Below are 27,356 nucleotides of genomic sequence, written 5' to 3' on the forward strand. Positions count from 1 at the left end.
GTCTTAGCAAATTAAGGCAGACAAGCAGGTTACTTGGCAGCTAGAGGATAAACTTGAACATCCTGGGCACACAATGCATCAAAGCATTCCCCAATACAGAGAGCCCCAAGAGCTGCCCTCTGGGCTTGGTACCCAGACCCATTCCAGTGAGGGTGTTTGCAAATTGTGTTTTCATTCCTGCTCCTGAGAGCACACTGACAGCAGGGTGTGCCCAGGCCAGTGCTGTCCCCAGGCTCTCTCTGCATGGGGCTGCTGATGGGGGTATTTGTTGGCACTCTACACCTAAAGCACAAATCCAGCTGGACTCAAGCTCATTGAAGTCGGTGAGAGAACAAGTGCCTTTTGTTCAGCATAAACATCCAAGAGGAGACATGTAACCAAACAGCCAAAACAAAAGCTACACTCCTTGAAACACTGCCCCAAACAACTACCCGTGTGTGCCAAGGGTTCCAATTGTTCTCCCAGAGTTTGCAGGGCCAGGGAGGACCTGAAACTCAGCTGGCAGACATGCTCCCCTCTCATCTCCAAGGCTGGGGGAGCATTAGCTGAATGTCACTGCTGCTGGCCAAACCCATGACTGATACAAACCATGTTACAGGGTGACTTGAATAATTTGCTGGCATCCCTGAGCAGGCCCCTGCCAGCAGGACAAAAAAGTCCTACAGAAAATCCACTGTGACAGAGTTGAGGCTGTGACAGTGAGCACCCTGACCACGCTTTGGGACCTGCTGGTTGCACCCTTGCTGACCCCTGTCCCCCTCTAACAGGAATCCTTGGGAGCAGCTGTCCTGAGCTGAGGAAGCCCAAGTACATGGAAACCTCAGTGTGCCCTCCATAACTGAGCCCATGACTGCCCTGCTTCCTGGGCACCCCTATTCCAGACCATCGAGGTGAGTGATGTGTGTGTTCCCCCTGACCTGGCAAGGGGTCCCAGGGCTTCCCTGCTGCCTCCATGTGCAAGTAATCCCCAGGAAGGGGAAAATCCACAACCTATGTGAAGCCTCAAGATTTCCCATCTTTTCCTAATGCTAAACACAGAACAAAATCCACAAGAGAGAGCCTAAAGAAATCAAACTTGGTGAATGCTGCCTCTGCTCTCAGGAAATTTGGCCAAAAGTAAATGTGCAGAGGAATGTAACCCTTGCAGAAGACGGTGCGTGACTTTTTAAATTCAAGCCCCTAATACACTGTGCTTTGGCTGTGACTTAGCATTTTTCTTTTTTTCTTTTCTCTTTTTTTTTTCTTCCTCTTTCTTTTTTATCTTTTCTTTTCTTTTCTTTTCTTTTCTTTTCTTTTCTTTTCTTTTCTTTTCTTTTCTTTTCTTTTCTTTTCTTTTCTTTTCTTTTCTTTTCTTTTCTCTTTTCTCTTCTCTTTTTTCTTTTCTTCCTCTTCTCTTTCTTTTTTATTTTCTTTTTTCTTTCCCTTTTCTGTTTTGTAGCAACAGCAGCCTAACCACTCTCCAACCCATCCTGACCCCCAGCCTGGTTCCCTCACTGCTCCATCCACTCTGTTGTGCCATCAAAGCAATCTGAGGAACTGAGTTGGGAAATGATCCATGTCAAAAAGAGCCCAGCAAAGAAAAAACAAATCAGTCTTTTTTTTCAATAGCAGCTCAGTTTCCATTGTCCTTTCACAGCAATGAAAATCCCTACAACTGGGGAAGGAGAAAGGACATGGGGATGGGGTGGGACCAAGTGCTAGGAGGGAGGGATGGGGCAGGAGTGCATTAAATGCCCACTGGACTGAGGCCTTACTGTTGTCTTGCTATATATAAGGAAAAATAACTGGCCTGGAGGGCTTATTTTCAACAGAGAGGAGAGAGGCACAAAGAAGGAGGGTAGGAAAGACATTCTTCATGGTGAGGAGGATGTGTGCATGTGCCTCTGTGAAGAGGTAAGAAACACCCTTCTTGAACCTAACACTCCACTAAACTGAATTAGTTGTGATTAATTTGGCTAAATGTGAATGCAGAGTGGAAACTGAGCTTGCTTAGAGTGCCTTTGATTTCCTCTGCTTGCCGAATTAACCAACAGACTGTCAGGCAGCTTCAGTCTTAAGAGCAGCCCCACAGCTCATACTCTGGTTTCAATGTCCTGGAAGTGCCACCCACCCTGCCCTTCCTGGCTGGGCCTTGAGCGCTGTGGCTGCCCCATGGCCCTGGTGCCCACCCAGGAGCCCTCACCCACTGCAGCAGCCCTGCCAATCCTTTCCACACCTGGGGCAGGGGCTGCCCTGCAAACACAGCCCACCTCTGCAAATTGTCACTTACAGGGAGGCAGGCACTGGAGCGACAAGCAGCATGACGAAATGCTGCTCTGAGAGCTGCCTCCTCGTTTTGCTTGCAGGGCTCAGCCGCTCTGCACATCCAGCCACTCATGAACCAAGTGCTTACCATTTATACTGCCTTTCTCTCATACATACATTGCTGTAAATACTGACTCCTTCAGGGAGAGCCTAGAAATAAACTGTTAAAGTAAACTTGCTTTTAGATCAAAAGCAACAATACCTAAGTGTGTGTACATATTCATATACATATACATTATGCATATCTATACCTAGGAGGAAGGGAAAGAAGGTTTATTTATTTTTATTTACCTATAAACAAATCTCTTCATATTTGCGCTGTTTTTTCTTCTCTTTTCATTCCTAGAAAAAATATGGCAAATCAAACCTCTTAACATCATAGCTTGCTGGTTTGAAAATCTGGGTGGCAATTTTAAAGTTTTTTTTTCCTTTTGTACTCTGGATTGAAGGATGTGATGCATGGAAACTCCAGTTTAACAGAGCCTAGAGACTAAATCAGATTGTGTAGGTAAGGTTTTGGCTGAGAAGCAGACACTTCCTAGTCAGTACCAAGAATTCAGAGAAGAACAGGGTAGGTTTTAATGTAAGTTTACTTTCCTTGCCATGAATTTTAATGACAGTTTTCACGACTGCTTCTGCAATTCGTAAGAGAAAATTAAAAACCTACACCTTGAAACTTATACGACAAAGCTGCTAACATCTCGCAGCTTCTGGCATTATCTTTGAGAACCCTTCAGTCCTTTTTCTGTGCCACATTGTTTTCCACACAAATGTATTTTAAATATAAAACATTGAATGTTCATTGCTTCTTTATATCATTTGTATTCATTATCCACTAGAGGCAAAGGGCACAGCTTTATATAGAAGCCTCATTGAATGTCTCATTTTGCTATTTTACTGTACTGTACATATTTCCCAATAAATTATTTCTTTCAAATGCAGATATTCTTCTGGAAAAGCAAAGCATCCTCTGCACTGAGGTTTCCTTTTACCATGAGCACAGCCAACTCATCTGGCTTGGGTTAGTTTGTCAGGCATATTTTGGGAACAGTTTGAGAATTAATTCTCCTTTAAAGACTATAATCACCTTTTTGGCCCTTGAAACTGGTTCAGGATTTTTGTACCAGGCCAGCAATAAAATAGCTTTTGCACATGTCAAAGGTTTGTTCTAGATGAGCAAAAAAGCAGATGAAATCTTTGTCTTTCTTACAATCTATACCCACAAAGCACTGACTCAGAAATGACTTGTCCCTGTATGTAATGAAGGCACAGTCCCACCCCATACCATGTGGGGTAGTCCTGGAGACCACATACTTTGACTCTTTCAGGTGCCAGCAAAATTACTGGTGTTGGTTAGCTACACTCGCAGATGGCATGTGAGGCTTCTCAGCAGTGAAGGCAAAAGTTGTACTGAAGGTCAACGTGGCTTTGGGGACATCAGTGATCAGGGGGGAATGCTGGATGAAAGAGGCAGTCAGGAAAGGAGACTGTGATGTTGGTGGTACCCAGGGAGATGAAGGGAAGCGTGTGTGGAACAGGCTGTGAGATCTGGGTACCAGCATGTGACCTAGGGAGGAAGCAGGGATGTGTGATGGGTGTCTCTCTCCCCATACTGATTGATGGGTTTCCTCACAATCCCTACTTGCCCTTCGCTTTCTTGCTCAGGCACAAGGTAGCTTTGTGCTGCTTTGTCCCTGGTCTTGACTCTGGACACAGTGGAGGGATGTTACAAGTCTGGGATGCAAAGCAGAAATTGGGGAGTATTATCACAGAGTTCCACCTTCCTTGTTGGTTTGTGAATTTCACACACTGGGGACAATCCCCTCTCTTTCCCACCTATTTCCTGTTCAGGTCTGACACCTCCTGCCCCCTTTTTCAACCTATTTTAATTTTTCATCCCCTTTCCTTTGCTCCATTTGACTCTTCTTATAATTTCCCACTCTCCACTCCCTCACCTCTCCTTACCCATTCCCAGAGCAATCCTATCTCTCTGGTTGCCTGTGTCAGATCACTGAGAAAACCATCAGCTAAGATGTCCCCCCTGGAGCAGACCCCACACTTAGGAATTAGGATCCCTTCTGTCTTGTTTCCATCCTTTTCCAAGGCATGCCTCAGCACCTACATACCTTCTCTGTAGGGATGAGCACACGAAGCAAAGGGAGCCTGAGTACCCTCCTCAGGAGACTTCCAGAGCCTTTGAGCCAGAATCCTCTGGGACTTACCAGAAGCCCTGAATGTCTTCTGGGAGGCTGCAGGAGCTGCTCAGCTCCACTTCAATCTTGATAATGGCATTTTGCTTCCTGAGAGCCTCCCAAGCAGCCCAGCTGCCACATTCCTCATTCCTGAGAGGCTGTGATGCTCTGCCATGGGTAGAGCACATTGCAGCAGGTCACTGCACTGCTGCTGGGGCAGCGCAGCTCCGAGAGCCTCCGTGCGGAAAGGCGCTGCATCCCACTCTGCTTACAGCAGGATACCGGTCTCAGGAGGGCGCGGTCTTGTTCGTTACAATTAATGAACAGTCGAATGGCTCCACATACTTCCTTATACAGATAGAGCAGTCTGAAAAACAGATTTTAACTTGAGCCCAGGTCCCGGGGAGTGCTGTTGAGTGCTGTTGTGGGGAAACCACAGGAGATGACCAAGGCAGAAGGACTATGATCTCAAACTGCGGTCACCCAGTTTCCAGCTCTCAGTACACTCCTACTTTGTCTTTTGCTACTCTGTACAGCTCCAGCAGGAGAAACTGAGGTATCCTTTTTATTTGCTCAGTTTTCAGCTGTGAGTGCAAGTTATGACCTGACTGGTTCTAAAAATGGCATCTATGTGGTTTATAATTTAATACATGCTAAAATTGACTGACATTATCCATGAGCTGTCTTGGCTGTAAACACTAAGACCTGCGTTCAAAATGTTTTGGAATGCAGTACACATGTATTTTTATTGACTCATTCCTGCCCTTTCTATTACACCTTTCTGTCTATTTTGTTCTTTTATTCTTTCCTTTTTCTTCATAGTAACCTGTAATTTCCATCTTAGGCTTCATTATTCCTTCTCCCTGTACTAATGCCTTTTCACTGAAGTATCTATTTTGAAAATTATTCCACCTAACATAACACTCTTGCCCAGATCTCACTGCAACCCACAGCCTGATCCTACAAAGATCTATCTTGTGCATAATGTGTGAAAATAAGAGTTACTAGCTTCAGTTAAATGACCAACGTACCTCATGTGAAGAGCTGTGCAGAACTTTCAAGGCATCCTAAATCTCTGGCAGGGGTCTCCAGCCCTCTCAGCCCTCTGGCAACTGCTACAGGCTGCAGAACACCTCAGCTGGTACCAACAGCATGAGAACAGCTCCATGTTGAGATGAAAGTGCCTGGGGAACTTCAGCCATAAACAAGCAGCTGCCTAAGCTGAAATTCTCTGAGTTGACAAGGGACTTTTTCTTGCTTCTCCTCTCAATCCTAGGGTATGGAATCAAGATTCAGGCAATACAGCTGAAGACAATGCAGATTTGAGACAGAATCAAGTTAAGCCCTGGGATGCCTTTTTTTTTCCCTACAAAGTAGCACATGGCTGCTGTGGTTTTGTTTTTTTGTTAAAAAAAGTCATCTTACCAATTCTGATCCAGCTTGATCATGTATCATCCTCTAATATCAAATCACATCCACGGCTGAGGATGATTTTGTAGACACAAAGAAGGGAAAAACTCTACATACAAGTACATAATAATATATAGTCTTAAAGCCTTTATTTTAATGCAAAATAAACCAGGTAAAATTTATATAGCCATATGTAACAAAAGATCAAAATCTTTGACGTGGTACTAGAAAAAACCTGTCAAATTACGTGTTGAATTTCTCCCCCAAAACAATCACACATGATTTTTAAATCAGTTTCACTTAAACACACAGATATTGTCAGGATCACAAGTACCTCTCTCTCCCTCACAGTAACACAATAGTGTCGTACAAAGCCTTCTTTCCTATGCAGAGATAGTGAATAGCACTTCTGATTTTGCATGTAAGGCTTAAGGACCCTGCAGGACAACTGCGATGGGGAGCACAGGTGTGGGGCCTTTTCAAAGTGCAAAGCAGCCCCTGCTCAGAGCAGTGTCAGGATGTGGCCCTGGCAGAGCAGTCGCTAGGATTCACTCGCAGCACTAACTCTGATAAACAAATCTGTGATGGCTGGGAGCAAGAGGTAGCACAATTCATCTGTAAAAAAATTAGGCAGCATGTGAAGCTATTTCTAGATCAGGAAGCTGGAGTGAATTGGAATTCAGGACTGTATGCACTTTTTCAAGGCAAGAGCCTTTTTTTTTCTTCTCTACACTTAGTTTCCCCCACAAAGGGCAGTTGATGTTTCTTTATGCATTTGAGGGGTGCCTAGAGACTCCTGCATCATAATATATCACAGTGGTAATGTCGGCTCACAGGCCAAAATCATGGCTCACTAGTGGGTGGTCACTCAGAAAATCCACAGGCTCTTTTTTCTATCTCTTAATCTTTCAACTGCTGGGCCTGGCTGGCCCTGTGCCAGAGCCAGAAATGCAGGCTGCACACCACCAGCTCAGGAAATCAAAGCTTCAGCTTCACGTGAGTGCGGGCCTCTCTCCTTCGGTCTTGATGCCTGCTCACACACACACACACACACACACACACACACACGGGCTGCTCCCGTGGCAAACCCAGCTCTCCCTTCACACCCACTACGTCAGTGACTCTGCTGCTGGACTGGCACATTTTGGATGAGGGAGTGCGAGGCAATTACGTGTCAAGAGCATTTCAGACTCATAATTTTCCCAAACATATGGACATATGGGAAAAGAACAACTTGTTACTTAACGGCTCTTTTGGATTTTGCAAGTGTGTATTTTCAACCGTCAGTTGTAGCACCTCGTGAATTCTGCACGGTACATATTTTTCCACAATATGGTGCTAAAATCATACATTTTATACTGCAGAAAAGCTGACTATATATACTGTAGTTACACATTATACTTTTGAAAATACTGTACCTCTACCAGATATTAAATCAGGAAATGGCAATTTTCTCCCAGAACAATGGCACCAGAGATTGATGAGATGCTCTGTAATACTTTTTGGTCTTGCTCCCCCAGTTAGGTCACACTGTTTTTCCTCCTTAGCTCCTTACCTGTAGGATGCATCCATATATTATACTTACATCTTTTTTTTTTTTTTTTTTTTTTTGATTGGAAGAAGCTCTCTACTGATTTCTGCTTACTGAGCAGAAGCATCATTTAATAACCTGTTGGGTAAGGTAAGATTAACAGCTTAGAAGGTGTTTGTTTGATTTGTCTGCCTCAACTGAGTGGAGCCAATACCATCAAGGGGAGCTCTTAAGGAAAGATTCAGGTTATGAGGAGACATTGGGCAGGTCCCTCAAAGGCTATAAATAATCTAGGAGCTGTTTCCATCCAGATTTTATTTGGCCCTGGCTCATGAAATACTGTAAATAAGTTCTGTTCACTGTGCTGTGATGCCATTTGAAGGGTTAGTTGAGAGTGATTTACGAAGGCAGTAGTTTATATTCAGAGCTGTTCTTAATTGTGGCCTGGCTTGATAAAGCCACTGTCGCAAACATTAGTTTCTTTGCAGCTGGATCAAATGTATCAGGGGTTATATTTCAAGGAGGGAAAGGAAAGTATTTTAATTTGTTTTTGCTTCAATTTCAACAGGCCTTTATAACACCAGCGGCTATCCTATGGCTGCCAAGTCCTGGCTGAGTATCCTACAGCATCTAAAGCTTTCAAAGAGAAGTACAGGGCTGTGCAGAGCACGTACATGACAGGCACAGTTTCCTTGGGGAATGTGCCTTATTTATGGAAGGTACTGAGAGACATCCAGCTTTACACCCAACACTCCCTCCAGAGGTTTTTCCCTCCTACATTACTAGGGAAGAGAGCAGAAAGAAATGGAATAAGAAGCAAAGACTCTTGCTTCATAATCAGTTGCATTCCTCTTCCTCCCTCCCTCCCACCAATGCTTCCTCCTGACTGGATTTAGAGCTGTGCCTGCCCCTGCCCCAGGGAGTCCAGCCCTCTATCTGAATCATGGAGGTGCTCCTCTGCCATGGAAAGCTGTCTCCTCTCTCCTGCTTCCCAGCCTGTGGTGGGTGGAGGCTGATGGGAATGCAAGCACTAGAGCCTGCCAGCCACTCAGACAGCTGCAAGTGCTCCTTGTGCCTGAGTGTTATGCCAGGCTCTCACCAGCACCATCAGTGGAGAAGAAAGTAGGCTGGGATTAAATGCTGCTTCTCGTCAGGGCCGTTACCTGCTAGCAGGACATACTCCTAGCAGAAACCCTCCTGATGGTATTTAACACCTGGGAAGTGATCTATGTGATTTAATATGTTGCATACCAAATGTGTCAAAATGACATCAAAGAAATCCTTTTGCTTAATCCTTGGCCAGGTCACAGTCTTTTCCTGATGAGGAGAAGAGGCCTAGTGGTTTAGTGACACTTCCAAAAGGCAGAAGTCGAGGAATTAAGGACACTTGGAAATAACATATTTCTAGGTCACAATACTGCATGGTTTCCTCCTGACAAAATCCTTGAGACAGATCTCTAAATGCTCAGAGCCCTCCTGGGTCAGGTCGCACAGGTCCCTGTGGCTGGGGACACACATTTCTGGCTGCAGAGCAAACTCAGGCTGTTTGGGGCAAATGACTGTGCATGTACCCCACTACCCTGTCCCCCCACCATGGCTCTGCTGCGCTGCTGACACCCCTTCACCACCCACACCTTCTCTCTTCCTATGCACAGCTGCAAATAACTTCCTACAAACAGCTCTTCTCACATCTTCCTCCTGGGCCCCAGGGTCTTGAAGCCCTTCCTGTTACTTTCCTTGTCTTTTCCCTCACCCCTTGCTGTGAAAAGCACCTTTCCCCACAGACCTCATGGCCTCTGGTTGCAGGAACTCGAGTAGTTTGGCACTTGGCATGGTGGGGCCCGGCGCTGCCCAAGGCTGAGCTTCTCTCGTGCACGGAAGGCGGCCCCCATGAACAGGTGCCTTGTGGTGGCACTGGGCTGGCTGGGGCAGACATGCTGCTGGCAGGCACTTGGCTCCAACACCACCTGGAGTGGGCCAGGAATGGGCTGCCTTGATGGAGCCAAGGCAGCACCTGACACAGTAACTTAATACGAATTATGGAGTCCATGCCCACAGTCACCCCCTTGGTCACTTCCTTATAGGCCAGCTCCACTGAAACCCCTCAAGCGACACTTCCTGACAGCAGCTGAGGATCTGTTCTCCAGGGTTTACATTTAAAGACTGCACACTGTATAACTAACCAACACTCACAAGCACGCACTCCCCCCTCTACAGACACGGTTCTCAGGTGGATGCCTGTCCTCTGAGAGCCTGCCCAAGCATAGGGGATAAGGCTTTTTACCCTACTCCAACTGCAGCAGGTGCAATAAGAGAAGACTCTCAATACACAGACTGCAAAAAATGAAGGCTACAAGATAAATGCTGCCACCACCAAAAAGACAGAGGAAGACAGAGGCCAAATCACAAATCTGGAACTGCAGCATCCTTAAAGCAGAGCTGTTGGTCAGGACATGCCTGGAATGTGGCCACCATCTCTGTGGCAGTCCCTTGTCATGATCACACACTAGATACACAAGATGCCCAGCTCTGCAAGAAGTCCGTACTGCATGCTGTGTTCTCACTTAAAAGGCTCTACAACAGCACTCTGAAGTAAACTCTGGTGACTCCGCTGCCCTTACACAGACAGCTATGTACTGTAAAGGTGTAACTGGATTCAGAAAATAGCCCTGAGGTGTATTAAGTGTTGTGTTTCATTCCCAGCAGCCACTTTCTATTTTTAAAAGGAATTAAAAAACACTCAACTGTCTGGTACCTCACATACTCAAAACACATCGTACCTCACGTGGCTTTAGTTCGCCTGTTAGAAAGCACCTAGGCTGAGCCCAGCTCAGTAAGAACGACTCCAGGTCTCGTGTGCCATTCTTACAGGCAGCTACGCTTAGGAACAACTCTACAAGAATGATGTGCCCGAGTCCAGTGTACGGCTATACAGCTGCAGTCATGGGGTTCTTGTGCCTGGGATCCTGTTGCCTGTACTGGTACTGGTCTGGGCTGGTCCCACGGTGTCGGACCATTTCGCTGTAAGCCGGTGCTCGGTGGGACTGCGGAGGGGAAGGCGGCACGTCCTGCCGGAGGGGTCCTTTATGCTGGTTTGCCGTGGGCTGGGCTGGGTAATACTGAGGATACCTCAGTTCTGCCACTCTTGTGTCCGGCACACGGATGTAGTTCCCCTTGGATGGGTGGATAACAGGCTGTCCGCCGTGGTAGTAGGGAAGATCTCTCTCTTTGTACGTTACTCGTGGCCCTGTTAAATATTCTAGTGGCTCTGCAGGTCCACGCCTGAGGAGGAAAAAACATAATAAAGCACATTAAAAGGCAGTCTACTAGCCCAGTGATACATTATTGTACATACAATCTATGTTTACTTTGGGAGAGGAAATGCCACCTCAAGCATGACAAGTCCTGATGAATGAAAAGAACTTCTGAAGGATAACAAGCTTCCCACCTGCATGCTACAAAAGTCTGTAACATCCAGGACACTTGAGGAAGGGTCCAGTACACATCACAGCCCTTTTACAATGGGGGAGCACTGGAGCCCTTCAGCTTCCAAAGTCAGTCTCCTGTGATCCATTTGCCATAATGGAAACAAAGCTCCTTTAAACAATGCATATTTGACTGAATCTTATCTAGCCTGAGGATAAACAGATGAGTTGGGTCTGCAAGTCTGCAAATCCCATAAGCTTTACATGCACAAATATTCATGCTTTCCAGGCCATTTCCCACTATTCTCTCCCAATATGTCAGCCTGTAAAACTTTCCAAACACCATAGTTGGAAAAACTGGGGAAGAAACACTGGGGATGTAAGGCTACAATACCTGTGTTTAATGGGCAAGTTGCCAACGAGGTTTCAAAAAACCTGTGATCTAAAAGGCCTGATATTACAACAGTCCTGTAACTTGTCTGCATCAGTATGGGTCTCACAAGCCCTAGTTCATGTGAAAAGCAACGTGTGACTATGTCATCCCCGAGGATGTGCCATGGAGTCCTCTCTGTAGCCTTCTGCATCTTAATTTCATGATTTTCACTAATGAAGCATTGATATTTTTTCCTATTACAACTTAACTTGTGATACTTTTGAAATGGCAAAAATAATTGTTCTCACAGACATGTCACCAGAGCATCCCCAAAAGTTCAATTTAATTAGGAATTTTTGCCAGGCTGACTGCAAATGTCTTTGCACTTTGGACAAAACCCCTCATTGACTGCACAGGAAGCTTCTCTCCAAATGAGAGCTTAGGGAAGAAGACAGAGGTTTGACCCAAAAGAGGGGCTGGAAGTTGATCAATTATATAGATCAATTACACCTGCTCTGTGTCTTTGGGACTGAACTCATCAACTGTTTAAATATTCTTTGCATAGATTATGAAAAAAAGTCATCATTTTGGTACAGCAGATCAGGTGTTCAAAATTTGTCAATGACTCTCTTGTTCACACAGAGATTTTACAAGCGTGCTCCTTCTTTCTTAACCTGGGCTCCCAGACTCCGCTGGAACTTGTTTAACATGTAGTAAAACAAAACATGTGGTTTTCTGCTGCACTCGTTTAAGCCCATGGGGTAAATCACGGACATAGGCAATGAACAAACATTATCTGCCTTGAAATGAACCTACAATTCTCCTCCTGGAATAACTTAGTGCAAATGTTTCCTGTTTAAAATGGAAAGAGCAAAAGGAAGCATTCCAGGCCATGGACTTTTAGGACCCTATGCTCCCCAGAGACTTTCTGCTTTAAAAACAGAACATTATAAAAGACAGGCACTCCTAGCTTCCCCCCCCACCTCCTGGTGAGACAGTCCAGACAAAGTGCTGAAGGGCCTGAAGCCACTCTCTGAGATACCAAACCACTCTTAACCGTACGTACTGAGACAATTACCGTCACTGCTCACACACCTACACCTTGCAGCAAAGCCTCATTTCCAGAGCAGGCCAAAGAGCTGCTCCACGTTTTTTTCCACATGCATGAAGGCTTGTTCACTAGTCAGTCCCATCACACTCAGCTTTAATGCCTCTGTGCACAAAAACATACTTCCAATCATAAAAGGTTCTGCTATGGTAGGAACTGCTTTGTGTCAAGCAGCACACCAAGAGGAACAAATGTCAAACCTACACCCATCACCTTTTAATAAAAGGATCATGCTCAAAATCCTGTACATTGGTTTTATAAGGTGTTCTCATCGGCAGCTATAATCAATGAAATTCTTGTGAATTACATTAAAAAAGGACTGAGCTTGGAACCTGACCCAGAATTCACTGAAAACCCAGTGGTAGCTTTTGGACAGAGCTCTAACTGTAAATTGAATTACTCTAAAAAAACAAATTCAAGATGAATTGGCACCAAAATGATGGCTGACAATGGGACTGAGCCACCAGCATGACATACTGAGCCTTCAGTACACAACTCATGCCTCAACTGACACCAGAGGCCTGCAAGATGCAGGAAAAAAGAGGGGTGCTTTGCCATCCAGCCAAAAGAACTGTTTCCAGGAAAACTCAGCTAGTCCAGTTTTGGGAATGTGTTACACTGCTGCCACAGAAGCTGTGACTGTGCAGAGGGTTGTGCACTCAGGCTGCTCTGGCCCAGGACAGTGCAGTGAAGATGGGCCTGGGCGATCAAAGCGTGCCAGACCTGAGAAATGGCCCCAAGCTGCCTGAACTAATGCCATCAGATCCCCACTGCTGTTCCCTCTCCTAGCGACCTAAATCCACTGTCGCTTCACTTACAGCTAACACCAGCTGTGGCTGGGTAGACAAGCTGCAGAGCAACGTGTGGGAAGAGCAAAATCTTTCTTTAAAAGATAGAACCCCAAGTTGTTCACTGTCAGCACCAGTTTCCTTTCTCTGAGGGCAAAACACCCATAGCTGGTATAATTCTTGAGTGTCTTGCCCAGAGTCATGACTTAGCAGCTGGAAGGACAGTTTGTACACAGAGACCTGACGGAATCCACACAAACCTTTTAGGAAAGCCCCAGGAAGACAAGGGTATATGAGTTATTTTAGCAGCCTTGGGGATAATACAAGCAGTAATATAGCCAACAATTAGCAGAATTTTTGCCTGAGTAAAACCTTGGGAAACACTGGTAACTGTCCAAAAGGCTGACTCTGGGCAGCATGACTGAAGGAGGTTTCCCAGAAGATATCCTCATGGCTGCTCCATACTCTCCAGCTCCCTTTCCCTAGTGATCCCAGCAGGTGTTACAGGTACACAAGCTACAATGACACTACTTTTTTTCCCTTTTATGGCAAGCACAGCATGTTGAAGCCAGATTATTTCCCGAGGATTCATTCTTCCTCACCTACCACCCATGCCTGGTGAAGTTCATTCTCAGAGAGCTGCTCACACTGCAACCAACCAGCCTACGGAGTCTCCATGAACCACTATCTGACCAGTCTTAAAAAACAGCAAAAAACTGCCCTTCCCTCCTCAAGCGTGACAAATTAACCATCAGAAAGTTAATCTTTCTAAGGTAAAAGAAACAACTGCAAATACCAAGCTCTGCCTGCAGAAATGCTGTCACCATTAGCAGTAAGTCTGGGACACTGAGGGCAGTTCCCAGCAGGACGAGGGCAGCTCCTCTGAACCAACAACCTTCTCACTCGATAGCTCACGGTGTAAAAGTACATGCTGTTGTTTATCCTTAAAGAAATTGCCAAAACAAACCAAACCAAACACTTTCTACATGGCAGTTCCTTGTAGATGCTGTGCTTGTTTCTGCAAGAAGGAAAACAACTCCTACCTTCTCCCTCAACAGACACTGCCACCTCTGAGGAGGTCCTAATGAAATTCTTCTCCTCTCTGTACTGTTTTTGTTGGCTTCTGATGAGTTCAGAGTTCACAGGGCCATATCACACCTCCCCAGTGACCCATGGTGTGGGGGTCAAAACAATAATCTCAAGTGGAAAATCAGTGACCCAGGGGAGTGATCAAAAATCCACAAATTGGGTCAAGCAGGTCCAGCCACTCAAAAGGACCAGGCCAGGACCATGCCCTCTGAGAGGACATGCTGAGTAGGAGCTGCTCTGACTGTCAGCTGTTTTCCAGATTTTTGGCCATTTGTTTGACCTGGGGATGCAGTGCAATTAATGGCAGGCAGAAGGCAGGGAAGCTGACACAACATCCTGGGAAGGAACTGATCTCAGAGCTCAAAACCTGGTTTTGCTGATAGTTCAGCTCTGCTGGGTCCCACTGGAAAGTGCATTATGGATGTGGGCCTAGCTAAAAGCAGAGGCTGCTTCTGCAGGAAGCAATTGAATGAAGGGAGAGAGAAGCACCAGGCTCCACAAAGGACTAGAGTGGGGTAGAGTGAAAACACTTGTCAAAAATGTCAGGAGCAAGGTGCCCCTTAAAATGGTGCCCCTTCTGCTTTGAGGAAGCAAAGTCTCATCTTCCTTCCCCTGCAGAGAAATTACACATCACATACAGGCAGTTGTGAATGTGTTTCACTTCATATGCTGGTTTGCAGCTCTACCAGTTTATCTTTTAAAACGATTCACCAGTTAACAACTGTGATCCGTTTTGAGCATTAGGAGCACAAAGTAGACTTGTCCAAGAAAAGCAGGTAATTTGTGACTGATATTCAATTAATGTGTTGTTATTTTCTCTATGACAGGTAAAGCCCAAAGCAGGTTTGTTTTTCTATCTCTGCTTTATTTATCTTCCAAGCACAAAAAATAGAGTATCTTCTAGCTTTACTGCAGAATTTTTAAGAGCTTTTGGGTTTATTTAAAACTGAGCTACAGGATTTGGAACACTTAGGAAAGACTTCTTTTACCCAAAATATTATTTAGTCACAGGTATTTGAAGGTTTCCTATTTTTTTTTTTTTAACCTCCATTTTAGTAATTCTTCAACTGTGGAAAATCTTACAGAGTAGACTGGCATAAATACCTGATGCTTCAAAAACCTAATCAGAAAAAAAAAATTACATTTCAGGTTTACTGCATTTCATTGATAACCTCCATTTGCAGGTCACCTTTAACATCCTTGGAGACATGTGCTTGGGCTATCTAAAAGGAAAGGAAAGCAAAATGAAGGTCTAACTGCTCGTGCTGTGCCCCATCACGTTGGGGGTTTGGATTTCATTGTGACAAAGGGTTTTTCTTCCCTCTGTTCTATAGGGAAAGTCACAGAGGTCACCCTCTTAGTGCCTGGTAAAAAGCAAGGAAGGGAATGCTCTCTTCTTACATCACTATCTCCTCCTTGCTGCTGAGGGAGTATTTTGCAAGGGATATAATCTCACAAGAAAACCTGCCTTCTTACTTTGTTAGAGAGTACTTCTTGAAATAAACTTCAAAGACAGCCACAGACTAAGTAGCAAATGGAAAGCCCACATTTGGCTGCAGTCTCTTTCATGTCTAAGCAAGACATACAGAGACTCTGGGTGATGGCATCAGACAACCCAGGCTGTGATTAAAGAACAGGAGAAAGCAACAAGATCCTATCTGTGTCCAAATTCTCAGTGAAGAACTCCACTGTATGCAGTGTGATTGTGTGATGTTTGTTCTCAGCCTGGGGGATCTACTTTTAAAGAAGAAAAGAGAAGCTGATGTAAGAATTAAATTATGCAAACAATCTTGAAGTATCAAATACATTACACTGTGTCTTTTTAAAGCTCTTCTCAACAAACACTAAAAACAATTAACTGAAAAGATCACGTAGTGCCTATCTCTCCAGATAAAGTATTAAAGATACTGCAGTGCTGTTTGTAGTCAGTGGCTCTAAGAACTCCTGTTGCTTAATATTCAACATGCATATAACATAAATAAATTAATGAAATTTCAAATCACTGCAGATTTCAAAGAAATCACTGAGATGCATTAATGTGGGTCTCTGTATCTTAATAGGTGAGATAATCCTATAATAAATATCTTTGCCCTTTCAGATCAATACTTCCCACAGCCAAATAAAGGGTTTGCATTTAAAATTCACTGGGAATCAAATTTGGTATCTTAGTGCTGGGAAGAATCTGCAGCACAAGGAAGCGCTCAGTGGCTGCTGTCTGTGAGAGAGGCTTGTACCCCACAGAAGAAGGCAGATGTCTTGCAGTGTCATACTAACCTCTAACACACCATACACACTTTATTTATGGGCTGAGCTGGTGGAGGTGCTTCCTTCTCCTGTTCTTTTATCAACAATACAAGGCTGAAAAATCAGATAACATAAACGAATACAATCCCTGGCTCTCATGTAGCACATGCCATGCAGAGAGAGCTGTTTTTAGTTTGAGGACTGTGTTTGGAATTCCTTCAGTGTCAGGTTTCCAGTTACCAGACCCTCTTCCCTGGGCCAGGCACGACTGCGGTCGGACTGGATTAGCAGAACACTCCACAATGTATATTACACAGCTCTGACTTCCACAGGCTTTGCAGACTCATAAAAATAATGATCATTTAATGACCTGCATTTCAAGGTGGGGGGGGGGGGGGGATGTGTGTGTGAGTGGTGGGTGTAAGAGTGGAAGAATCTCTCTACCCTTTTTAAAGAATTCCTATTTGGTTTTGGTTTGGAGAAGGACGAGTCCAGATAAGTTTGTTTGAAATTTGAGCAATACATTCCAGATGCAATGCAGACAGGCCTGATTCTCTTCTCTTGCATACACTTTTGCAAAGTCTAAAGTGGTGCTAAGTGGCCTGAATATAAGAGTTTATATGCACAGTTTCTCTCTCCCTTCAATATTACAGCTTAAAATATTTAGAAACAAACAGTTAAAACACCACAATCCCAGCAGGTAAGTGCAGCGAGGTGTTTATATTTCTCTAGTTGAAGTCCAGCCTTAAAGCAGCTGGAGAACTAAGTCCTTTATTGTTTGCAGAGGGCCACACCACAGAGGTGTTGGGCCCCAGCTGCTCCCTGGGCCATTTTTAGCAATTGGAGACATTCAGGTGTCACACTTGCTTTTACATCTAAGACCAAGTGTACAATTAAATCACATACCAGCTTTTCATGCAGGGGAGCAGACTGCAGAAACAGTGGTAAGATAGGCAAGCAGTGTCTGACAGGTTTAAAACTTTACTGTAAGATTAGGTATGACTTCTTATGACAGCATGAACAACTTATTTTGTCTGCAAGAAAATAGATTGTTCTCAATCCCTAATGGAGCAAACTATGTCACAGATTGGTTAACATCAGAATTTAGAGTGCCATTTATTTAAACTCCCTCCCATCAGCAACCAAACCATAAGACAGTGTTGCTGCTTTGCTCCAGCATTAGTTTATTTTCCACAGCAAATCTCAGACCAGTTTCTGATAATCTCATCCTGCAGGCAAAGCTCCCCTTTCTCTCCTTCCCTAAATCCAACCTACAAATATAGGAACTGTGACAACCAGGATTAAAACCCTGAAATCAACAAAAACAAAACTTGAAATGGTGCTGGTGCTCTATAAATGCCTAAAAAGCATTCACAACAACTAGTGCAATAATCCTTCCTACTCAATTCCTCACTTATTTTGTTCATATGCTCTCAGGCGTGGTACATCTCTTCTACCAGAAGGCATAAAATAAAGTAGCACCTATTGAACAAGACATTGCATTCTGTGATCTCCTCAAGCTTAAAGGGATCTTAAGTAGATTGGTACTTTAAGTAGCGAGTCATTACAACATGTGTCATTTCAGATGTTCCTCATTATTCAGCACAACATAATGCCGTGTGAGTCATTAACCTCTGGGCACTGGTAACCCACTCTCAATGCTAAGCAGTCATGCTTGTTGCTCAGGAACACCCATGCTCCGCTGGGGAGAGACCTGGCTGAGATTTCAAGGTCTCTTTGGTCTTTTGTTTTGCAGATCAGTGGGGACCAAAAGCTCTTCCTATAGACTACAAGAGTTCTTGGCCTTTGGTCTTCTGAGTCACATTTCTGAGAAGATGCTGACCAAGTTACTTTGGAGGGGAGAAAACTTCTTTTTAAAGGACATATGCTTCTTAAGCCAGCAAGAGAAGCAACTGTTTAGGCTTCTCAGTTGAATTTTGCATTTAAATGCAAATTCAAACTAATAAACAAAGTACTGCCACTACTGGAGCAAGATGCTGAAGTGAATACTGTGCTATGGTAATACTTGCCCTGTCTTACCGTGTAGCAACTCCCAACAGATAGGGGCACCCTGCTCCCCCTGCCCTGAGAACAGGCAGCTGCCTTCCTCAAGAGCAGGCAGTCTGGGAGAGGGCAGCAAGATGCAGAGGTGAGGCTCCAACACGAGCTTCAGTGCAGCAGCAGCACAAAAGGCAGAAATACCACCTGGACCCCTTTGCCTCACCCTGACCCTTCTAGAGGTCTCTGCTTTTTTGAAGGCTAACAGAGTAGAAATTAAGGAGTCTGTGGTGGTTTAGGAGCTTTTAATTTGATTTAAAAGAAATTCTGTTGCCATAGTCAAAATTGTTTTTCAGAAGGAATTGATCACACTCCAGAAGAGCTCCTCCTCAGCAGGGAAACCTCTGCCCTTTGCCTGCCCATTCAGAGCACAACTGCTATCCATGCTGGTTTTGTGGAGTGCTTTCAGAAATGCATAAACCCAAATTCTACCCTGTTCTCATTTTGCATTCAAAATGAATTTAAAGCATAGTGATCATTCAGCTGTACTATTCAAATGATTTTCAACTAATAACAGAAATCATTAAAAGAATCTTCCTAAGTAATAATAACCTGGGCCCAGGTCTTTACTATTCAGCCACTGGGACCTTAACATGATGTCTGATCTTTAGTGGGCTAGTAAAAATCTGTAAGAAGTGGTTATTAATGTTATTACCAAGCTTTTAGGCTTTTTTTTTCCTCTTAGTGCATTTCTCATTTAAATTAAAGCACTCCTTGCAGCACTTTCTCCCATTGCCATGATGAAGCATGGCTGTCAATTCTGCCTCCAATGGCACAAACTGGGTAGTAAAACCATGCTTCAGTAAAAAAGGAATACGTAGCTGGTTATTTTTTCCTTCAATGTTTCTTTCAGGTCCAGACATTCTGTTAAACTCACTGTGACATATCATTCTTTTTTTTTTTTTTCCCTTTGTAACAAAGGCGAAGCTCAAGACCCAGAGAAGAAGGATGGCTGTTTGGGGGGGGGGGGGGGGCAAGAGGGACCTTAAAAACAATCAGCTCTTATTTCTTTCTTCAGGCAGTATTTCAGTCCCCATTGTTTCCCTACTGCTCATGTACTGATTTTCTCCTAAACAGCACAAACAGCCTGTAAGTACATCCTCCCCCCAATATTTTCTTTTGCTAGAACCTTTCATTTCTATACAGGCATTAGATTATACATTTCCTGGCTTGCCGCACTCCATTAACACTCTGGTAACCACCCATTTTCCAGCTAGCCATTAAACACCACCTTTCATAATTGAGATTTAAAGGCTCAGGGTATGATAAACAGCTGAAGTTATAACTTTACAGCTGCCTCTATAGAAGTGTGTAAATCTCCAGATTTGGATAGGCAAATCAGTTAATTAGACTTGCATTAAGCCACAAACTTTGCGGGTGCTCTGACAGCAGATGTCCTGAAGTTGTGCTTTAAATAACAAGGGTCAAACCCTCAATCCCAGGGGGCTGGGACAGACGGAAACGTCCCACCCGGTGCCCAGGGAGTGGTAGCGCTGAGTGCAGCTGCTGTGACTCGCAGCCGGCCCCAGCGCCCATTCCAGCTGTGTTTGTGCTGGCTCCTTCCTGCAGAGCTCCTGCACTTACACCAGCAGCAGCAACTCCCGGCTGGACCCGCTCTACCTGCTGCCTCTGCTGGAGGCAGCCCTGGGCTTATCACCCCACCTTTTCTGCCTGTCAGCTCACAGGCTGCTCTCAAAGCAGGACCCACCAGTTTTGGGACTGAGCAGAGCTTCCCCCTGCCCCTACCTGCGGCTGAGGACACTTCACTTGCATGACCCTGAGTCACTGCTGGCCAGTAAAAGTTCAGAGCTGGTGACATTTGGAGCTGCAGCCACCAGTCTCTTTAGGGGCATGGGCAGTAAGAGGTTAATCTTCGGTCGTGAGGCCCAAGGGCCTGTGCTCCACCTCTGGAGTTATCTCTAGGTTGCTGCATTTAAAAATACTGTATGTAATTAACTGTTATCAGGTTGTTAAGCAGCGTGCTGAAGTGTGAACTTATCTTTCAATTGTTTCCTTTATTTACGAAGCCCTGCCATTTTCTTAGGCAGCAGCCTGGGACAGGCTGTTGACTTGCTCAGATGAGGAGGGTTTGGCACGCCAGATCCTGGGAGCAGAAGCAGATTCTGGAGAAGTGAGACACAGACGAGAATCTGCAAACACCCCCTCAAGATGTCCTGTAGAACAGCTGTGCTTGAAAGAGACACGCACACATGGCACCACTGCCAAATACATCACTCTGAGGTTGCTTTGAGACCTGAACCACTGAGTATGGAGGAAACACACAATATAGCTCCCAACTGCTTTATGGGCACAGGTGGAGTTTTTACTCCTGTATATGCTATTAGCTGTAATGCCTATAGATATACACAAATATGTTCCATTCCCACATGAAAACAATATAACTGCTGACTTTCATACACATCTGAGCTCAGTTCTTCCCTATTTAATTTGCTGGACATTGTTTTCTTAAGCAAATCTGGAAGTCAGAGGTCATCATGTTAGACCACAAGATGGAGGTGGGTGGACAGGACAATAGCACAAGATGCCACAGCCCCTGCTGTCTTCTCTGCCTCCTTCAGCAAAGCCTAGGCTTGGATTCCTAGAACCCATCACATTTTTTACCACTATCCCCTCCTGGCCTGGCTACTGTTTTCTTCACTTTCCATGCCTGCAGCACCAGCCCTGGCAGCACCAGCCAGGTGTCCCAAATGACATGAGACATCATTAGATCTGTGTGATTTTCTTCCATGCATTCCCGGCCTGGGGCAGCACCATGCACCCACAGCAGGATTTACTTGCATGGTCCCTGGGCACGCAGCATCCTTTGCTCTTTAGGAACTGGTACAACCACCAATGTTGCTGATTGGTGCAATCCTACATGCATCCTCCCCAACACTTCCAATAAATTAGATGTGCAGCTTCTAAACAAACTTCTGTGCCATCTGCACACTGTGCTGCATGACAGACAACAAGATAAAATTTGCAACAGCAAAGACCTTAGAGCAAAACAACCTTTTAGAGAGAGCAAGTACAGGCTGTTGTAACAGTTCTATCAGCTTAGTCATGTATCTAGAACAGAAAACATCAGGATCCTGAAGCTGAAAGAGGAGCGCACAGCTTTAAAAAATGCTTTAAAGACACACCAAAACACTGCATCCTTGGCAAAGAGATGTCAATAGCTGGGAGTTAGTGATACCTGAGAGAGGCGACAGCATAGCACTTGGAATGCAGGGTAGAGGCAAGCCAGCATTGAGACAGAGAGAGGTTTTGGACAGCACTACCTGGTATAGACTTCAATTTATTTTGAAAGGACACATACATCATGTATCAAAGATCTGCAACAAAGTCTTACATGCAGGACTCTATGGAGGCAGCAGCTTCAGCTGACATTACAAGGAACAGCACCACAATCATAAGAGGCATCCCCACCCCCCCAGGAAGGCTGCTGTGTGCCATCAGTGAGAAACAGAGAAGCAATAGTGCCTGGTAAGAACCTGGCCAAGATTCTAGACAGCATGTCTCAATTTAGCTGGGAGAAAAAAAAATTAAATAAAACCACCCTCTAACTTGAAACAATCTTTTACATAATGAATCAATCAATTATCTTTGCTCTAGTATGTTCAAATCAAGGGAATCATCATTGAAAATAACAACCAATTTATATAGCTCATTTAAAGCCACAGTAAGCTAGGCTGCTGATTCACTAATGAACAATAAAGGTCACTACTATAATATCTCTCCAAGTACTTTCAGATTGTGTGGTGTGATAGACTTGAAGTGGCAAGTTCATAAAAAACCCATCAAGATACTTTGCAGGGAGAAGTAAAGACGGAAAAACATCTGTGCTTTGCCTGGATACCAGACTGAGAAAAGGGAATAACTTCAGTGCAATGAAGAACTTTGTGCCCCAGAGTCATCCAGCCACAGCTAAAGCCTCTGGATGTCAATGGATGCATTTCAATGATCTTTGGATTGAGCTTTTGTATAGAATGGTATCTGCAAGGGGAGGAAAGGGCAGGGAGAGAATGAAACATCTGTATCCTGGAATGAAATCAGGAAGTTAAGGCTTGACAGCCTTAGACAGCAAATAAATTGTACCTTGGGTACTAAACGTAGGTTGCTGAAATGCCTCACTTCAAGTGGAAACATTTCTTTTCAGTTGTGTCTTTCAGGTATTCAGAGAAAAGCCTGACCAGAATGCTGCTAATTTATGTTTTACTTTTTCAGTGCCCATGATCTAGAAAATGGTACATACCTGCAATTACGAAGAAAGAAGATATTCTGCCAAGATGAACAACACACCTCTGCTCTGTGGATGTTAGATCCATGATCATTAACAGTGTGGCAACTGGGGCAATGTAGTGGAGTGTGCCCTAATCTGCAACATCACGTGTGGGACTATTACCAGAACCAGATGTTTCAGAGGAAGCTGCAATTCGTGGAAAATTAATAGTTTGCAAAGGTCTTACAGCATAAAAGAACCTCACCCTTCCTCCTCAGATGTTAACTCAAACAAAAGCAACTGTTGGTCTAAGCTTGGGTTTGCAGAAAGGTGAAGGTTTCAGAAACACAAAACACTTGATGACATTTCTATACTTGCAGATGTTGATATTAAAAACCCCCAAACATGATAATATTTAACCTTCACAGACCTACTATTTGAAGCCTATAGGAAAAAAGCACAATGGAGTAGAGAGAGCCTGTGGTGAGTTGAGAAAGATGTCTTTCCAAATCCCAATGTTAAATCTTTAATGCTGACTTGGATTCCTCTTGAAAAAAAAGAAAAAAAAAGAAAAAAAAAGATGTAAAAAAAAGATGTGTAATTCTACTGCCAGTAAAATAGGACTTTCTTTAAAAGAACTTTGCAACATTTCAAAGGCCCCCCCTTTTTAATGAACAAAAAGTAAAAGAGAGAAACATCATATTATATCAAGCAGCTACAATATAACCCACTACTCAAGAACATCATTACAATTTCTAAATCAGAAAAGCACAAAGTAGCAATGTCATTTTGAGGATGCAAAATCATCTCTGTATACTATAAGTCCCTTGAAAAACTTATAAAACTTGTGGTATAAACTAGCACAACTGAAAATGAAATATCTAAGGAGGAAAAGACCAGGGTTAAGGGTTCTGTATTGATTTTTTCCCCCTCACATTGGGATTAAAGCGATTTCAGCTGGGACCCAGAATTACAGATGTAATTATAATTTCCATTTATATTTTTAGACTGTGTACAAAGAAGTGTAATAATGGACAGCTGAACATTTTCCATTGTTCATTAAAAATGAAATGTTTCTGATGAAATCTCTGTAAGACCAAGTACCACTGCAGCAATCTCTCAGTAACAGATCTTGCTTCAGATGTTTGGTGAGGAGAGACAAGGGAGAGTTGCCACCCCCTCATACAAAGAAATCAAACCAAAATGACATTAGGTTGTTATTCCCCTCAATAATACTAAAGAGATTTCACGTTAAGATTAGTAACAAGTCTTTTCAAAGAAAAAGTCAAATTATCATTACATAACCTTTGCTGACATTATTTACAGAGTAGGTAACACAAAGCATTGCATTAAGGAGGCATTATTTAAACCACATAAGGTGTAAGGAGTGAAAAAGAGGAATTTCTCCAAGTACCACTGCCTGTCTGCCATCCTTCTTTCATCCTTTACAATGTCCATTTAAGCCCAGGTTTCCTGGAGCTTTCTGATAGCAAATAACTGCTATTGAAAAGCCAATTGTATTCAAGGTAAAGCAGGTGCTTAAGTGCTCTGATGGATCTGGGCCTAAAAATTCAAGTTGTAAACCCCAACTCAATTTCAAATGACTAATTGAATTTGCCTTTCTTTTTTTTTTTTTTAATTCCCTTTTGTTTTAAACCGATCTGCTCTGTGCTTTCTGCCACAAAGCGGGGTGCAGTCAGTACCACAGCACAGCCCGTCCCACCACGCTGCTCCCTCTTGCCATTCCAGAGGGGCAAGGAGATCCATACAGAAACACTCAAAAATGCTCAAATCCAGCACTGGCATGTTCAGGCAGCCTAAATTCAGTCTAATTCCCAAGTCAGTGAGAAACCCAGATGCCTTCAGAGACCTGTACAAAGCTAATTAGAAGACTACCAGAAGTCTACACACAGCGAAGTCACATGGGTTTTCTGAACACGGCTACTGGGATCCTCAAAGCTTTTAACTGATTCTAGAAATCTTTAATCGCTGAATGTACAGCTGTAAAGTGTGTTTGCTGTTTGAGCATCTTTGGAGGAAGGACTGTTAGCATCCTTTTTCCTACATGCTTTGTCCCAGCTATTGTGTTGGCTGGTTGAATTCAGTTCAAGACCATATCACTATTATCTCCTTAAAAAAGCAAAACAAGGGGAGAAACTGTGGCCATACCATGCTTCTAAAAATACGTTCTTTCTATACTGAAGACAAGTCAGTTCTCAGTAAACAAACATGCCTTTTCTTTAAAGCATAGGATCTCAGATTGAACAAAAACTCATAGCAAAAATGTTAAATGAGGGTCCAAAACCTGGAGACACATGGGTATATATATATAGCAGTGCACTAACTAGCCCCTAGATCCAAGCGAAAATCCAGTCACATGAATTTTCACTGTGAAATCATCCTGAGATTGGTTTTTCTTGCCAGATTTTGCCATGATCTATGACAGACTGCTCTCAAAGCATCTCCCTTCACCTGTAAAACAAGAGCTATTTTTCTTCCTTAAATGAAGGAAAGTGCCAGCTACTCAATATCCAAGGACCCCTGTTGGCTTGGGGTTTTACTTGATAACCTGGGCTGGGTTTTGTTCGCACATTTCCTGCCCTCTGGATGGAACTCTGACTGCCAATTTCCAAGGCACTGTCTCAGATTATCTAGTGCACAGATCCAATCTCCTTGCTGAATTACATCTGGGGTGGAACAAAAATGGCAGATAATTCACTTTCTACTACAGTTAACACTCTCCTCCACTTGCTTCCCACGTATGTTATACAGTAGATGTGTTTGCATGTTCTGCTCTATTTTTTCAGCTGTTGCAAGCACATAAGCTATCAATTACACTCTATGCAGAGAGAAGATAGTGATTTGAGGAACGGCTTCCCGTTTATATAACTCCTCACCTCATCACTGCTCAAACATTTAAATGAATGCTTTTGGGCAACAGGCCTGAAGTAGAGAGATTCCTTAGGTGCTCTCTCCCCTGCCATTTCCCCCCTCATTGAATGGTTAATCAGAGCAGCATAATTTTTTAAAACTAATATTTAGTCAAACAGCTGCAGGATCCCATCTGCTCACACAGAACAGAGGACAGAAGCAGCGGAGGCCACAGCAATACCAGGCAGAAGCCAGCAGAAGTTGTGTCAATATCTCTATATCCAGCTTAAGTTATGTTTGGCAGACAAAGATTTTGAGTACAGTAAAGACATTATCATTACCCTAAAGATGTGGTTAAGTTTTTAGCATATGCATGATGGTATTTAATATATTTTCAAAATAAAGCTTGCTGAAAGTCTGACTAGTGGCCTATGTGTTATTTAAGACCAACCACACGCCTACAAAGCTCTGCCACTGTGTTTCTGGCATATCCATGACATGCTCAATAGCTCATGCATATTTTTCCAAATAAGCATCCACAAAAGAACAGTATCACTGTGCATCTTATGCTTTGTTTATGCCATATTTGAAAGAACTGTTCCAGCAGAAAATTTTGCACAGGTGCTAAATGACAAAATCAGTGCTAATTTACATAACTATTAAATGCTAGAACAATGCAATCTTTTCCAAGCCTGGAAATGAGGGTAAAGATTCTTAAGAAAGCAGGAATTAATCTTCTCTAACAGGGTAGAATAGGAATTTTAGCTCTATGCTTGCTCTTAACAAAGTTACTGTTCCATAACCACTAGTGATCTGAATGTTTGCAATCCTTCAACAACCTTGAATCACATTCATTTTTAAGGACTACTTTTATTTCACTTATATCTGTGATAAGATTGGATGGGCTGAAGAACCCATAGAGCAGGAAAAGATGAATTTCTTTTGCTAGGATATCCAAAATCTGGAGAAAAACTGCTAACATTGGTGGGCAGAATTCTGGGGGAAAACAACAAGTAACCTAATCAGTTTGTCAAATTACTACCAGATTGACCCAGACAGCAAAGAAATCAAAAAGTATGCTTCAACAGTGGTTGCATTTCAGCCTAAACTGACTGCAATCATTAGGAACACATCCACAGATTGCAGTGGTTCTGGACCAGGCTCATACCAGCTTCTAGTAGTAAATTTCTGGCTGTTCTCAAGCTGGATCAACACATCCAAAGCATGACTTTCTAAAGCATCATACTTGAAGAGCAACAAAAAAGCCTTTGGTGAATATGAGCAAAGGCATTTGGACAAAGCCCTCTAAAATTGAGCATTTTCTCCTGATATATTTAAGACTTCTGTGAAGAGAAATTAAATATGTCACCTACTTATGAAATGGAAGCAGTTTGGCTGCCAATTGTCTGAACTGTGTTGAAACAGCTGCTCTAGCAACTGTTTTTACTATTAAATTCTTCAGCAACTCTCTTAATCCCAAATTAGATACCTCTTTCCTTTAATCACCAGTTTATATAAAAGCTCTCTCCTCACAAGGCAGGGTTTCAGCAAGGATAACAAACAAGGGCAGGTCTGCTCAGTGCACTGCCCTTGTGTTTCTGCACTCCTCACATCTCCCCCGCCCTGCTTCTCATTTCTTGGTGGGTGGCACACGGAGTGCTCACGACTCTGTCCCCTACATGTTTGTAAAAGAACACAGAACTAGATTTGAGGTCTTAGGATTTCACAGCTTGTGATTATT

The 27,356-nt window shown here is 43.6% G+C and overlaps 1 protein-coding gene across 2 annotated transcripts in view; it reads right to left on the reverse strand.

The window, feature by feature from the left end:
* Positions 1-6,038: 6,038 nt before the first annotated feature.
* The window catches only part of PARD3B (par-3 family cell polarity regulator beta), a 394,298-nt gene continuing 372,980 nt past the window's right edge, over positions 6,039-27,356 (reverse strand). For both annotated transcript variants that reach the window (XM_036386687.1, XM_036386685.1), the window contains one exon: positions 6,039-10,719. In XM_036386687.1, coding sequence (XP_036242580.1) covers positions 10,365-10,719 — 355 coding nt within the window. In that variant the 3' untranslated portion in view covers positions 6,039-10,364. The remainder of the gene's footprint in view (positions 10,720-27,356) is intronic.

Source organism: Molothrus ater, chromosome 7, assembly GCF_012460135.2.
Source record: "Molothrus ater isolate BHLD 08-10-18 breed brown headed cowbird chromosome 7, BPBGC_Mater_1.1, whole genome shotgun sequence".
In the NCBI taxonomy this organism is placed as follows: domain Eukaryota; kingdom Metazoa; phylum Chordata; class Aves; order Passeriformes; family Icteridae; genus Molothrus; species Molothrus ater.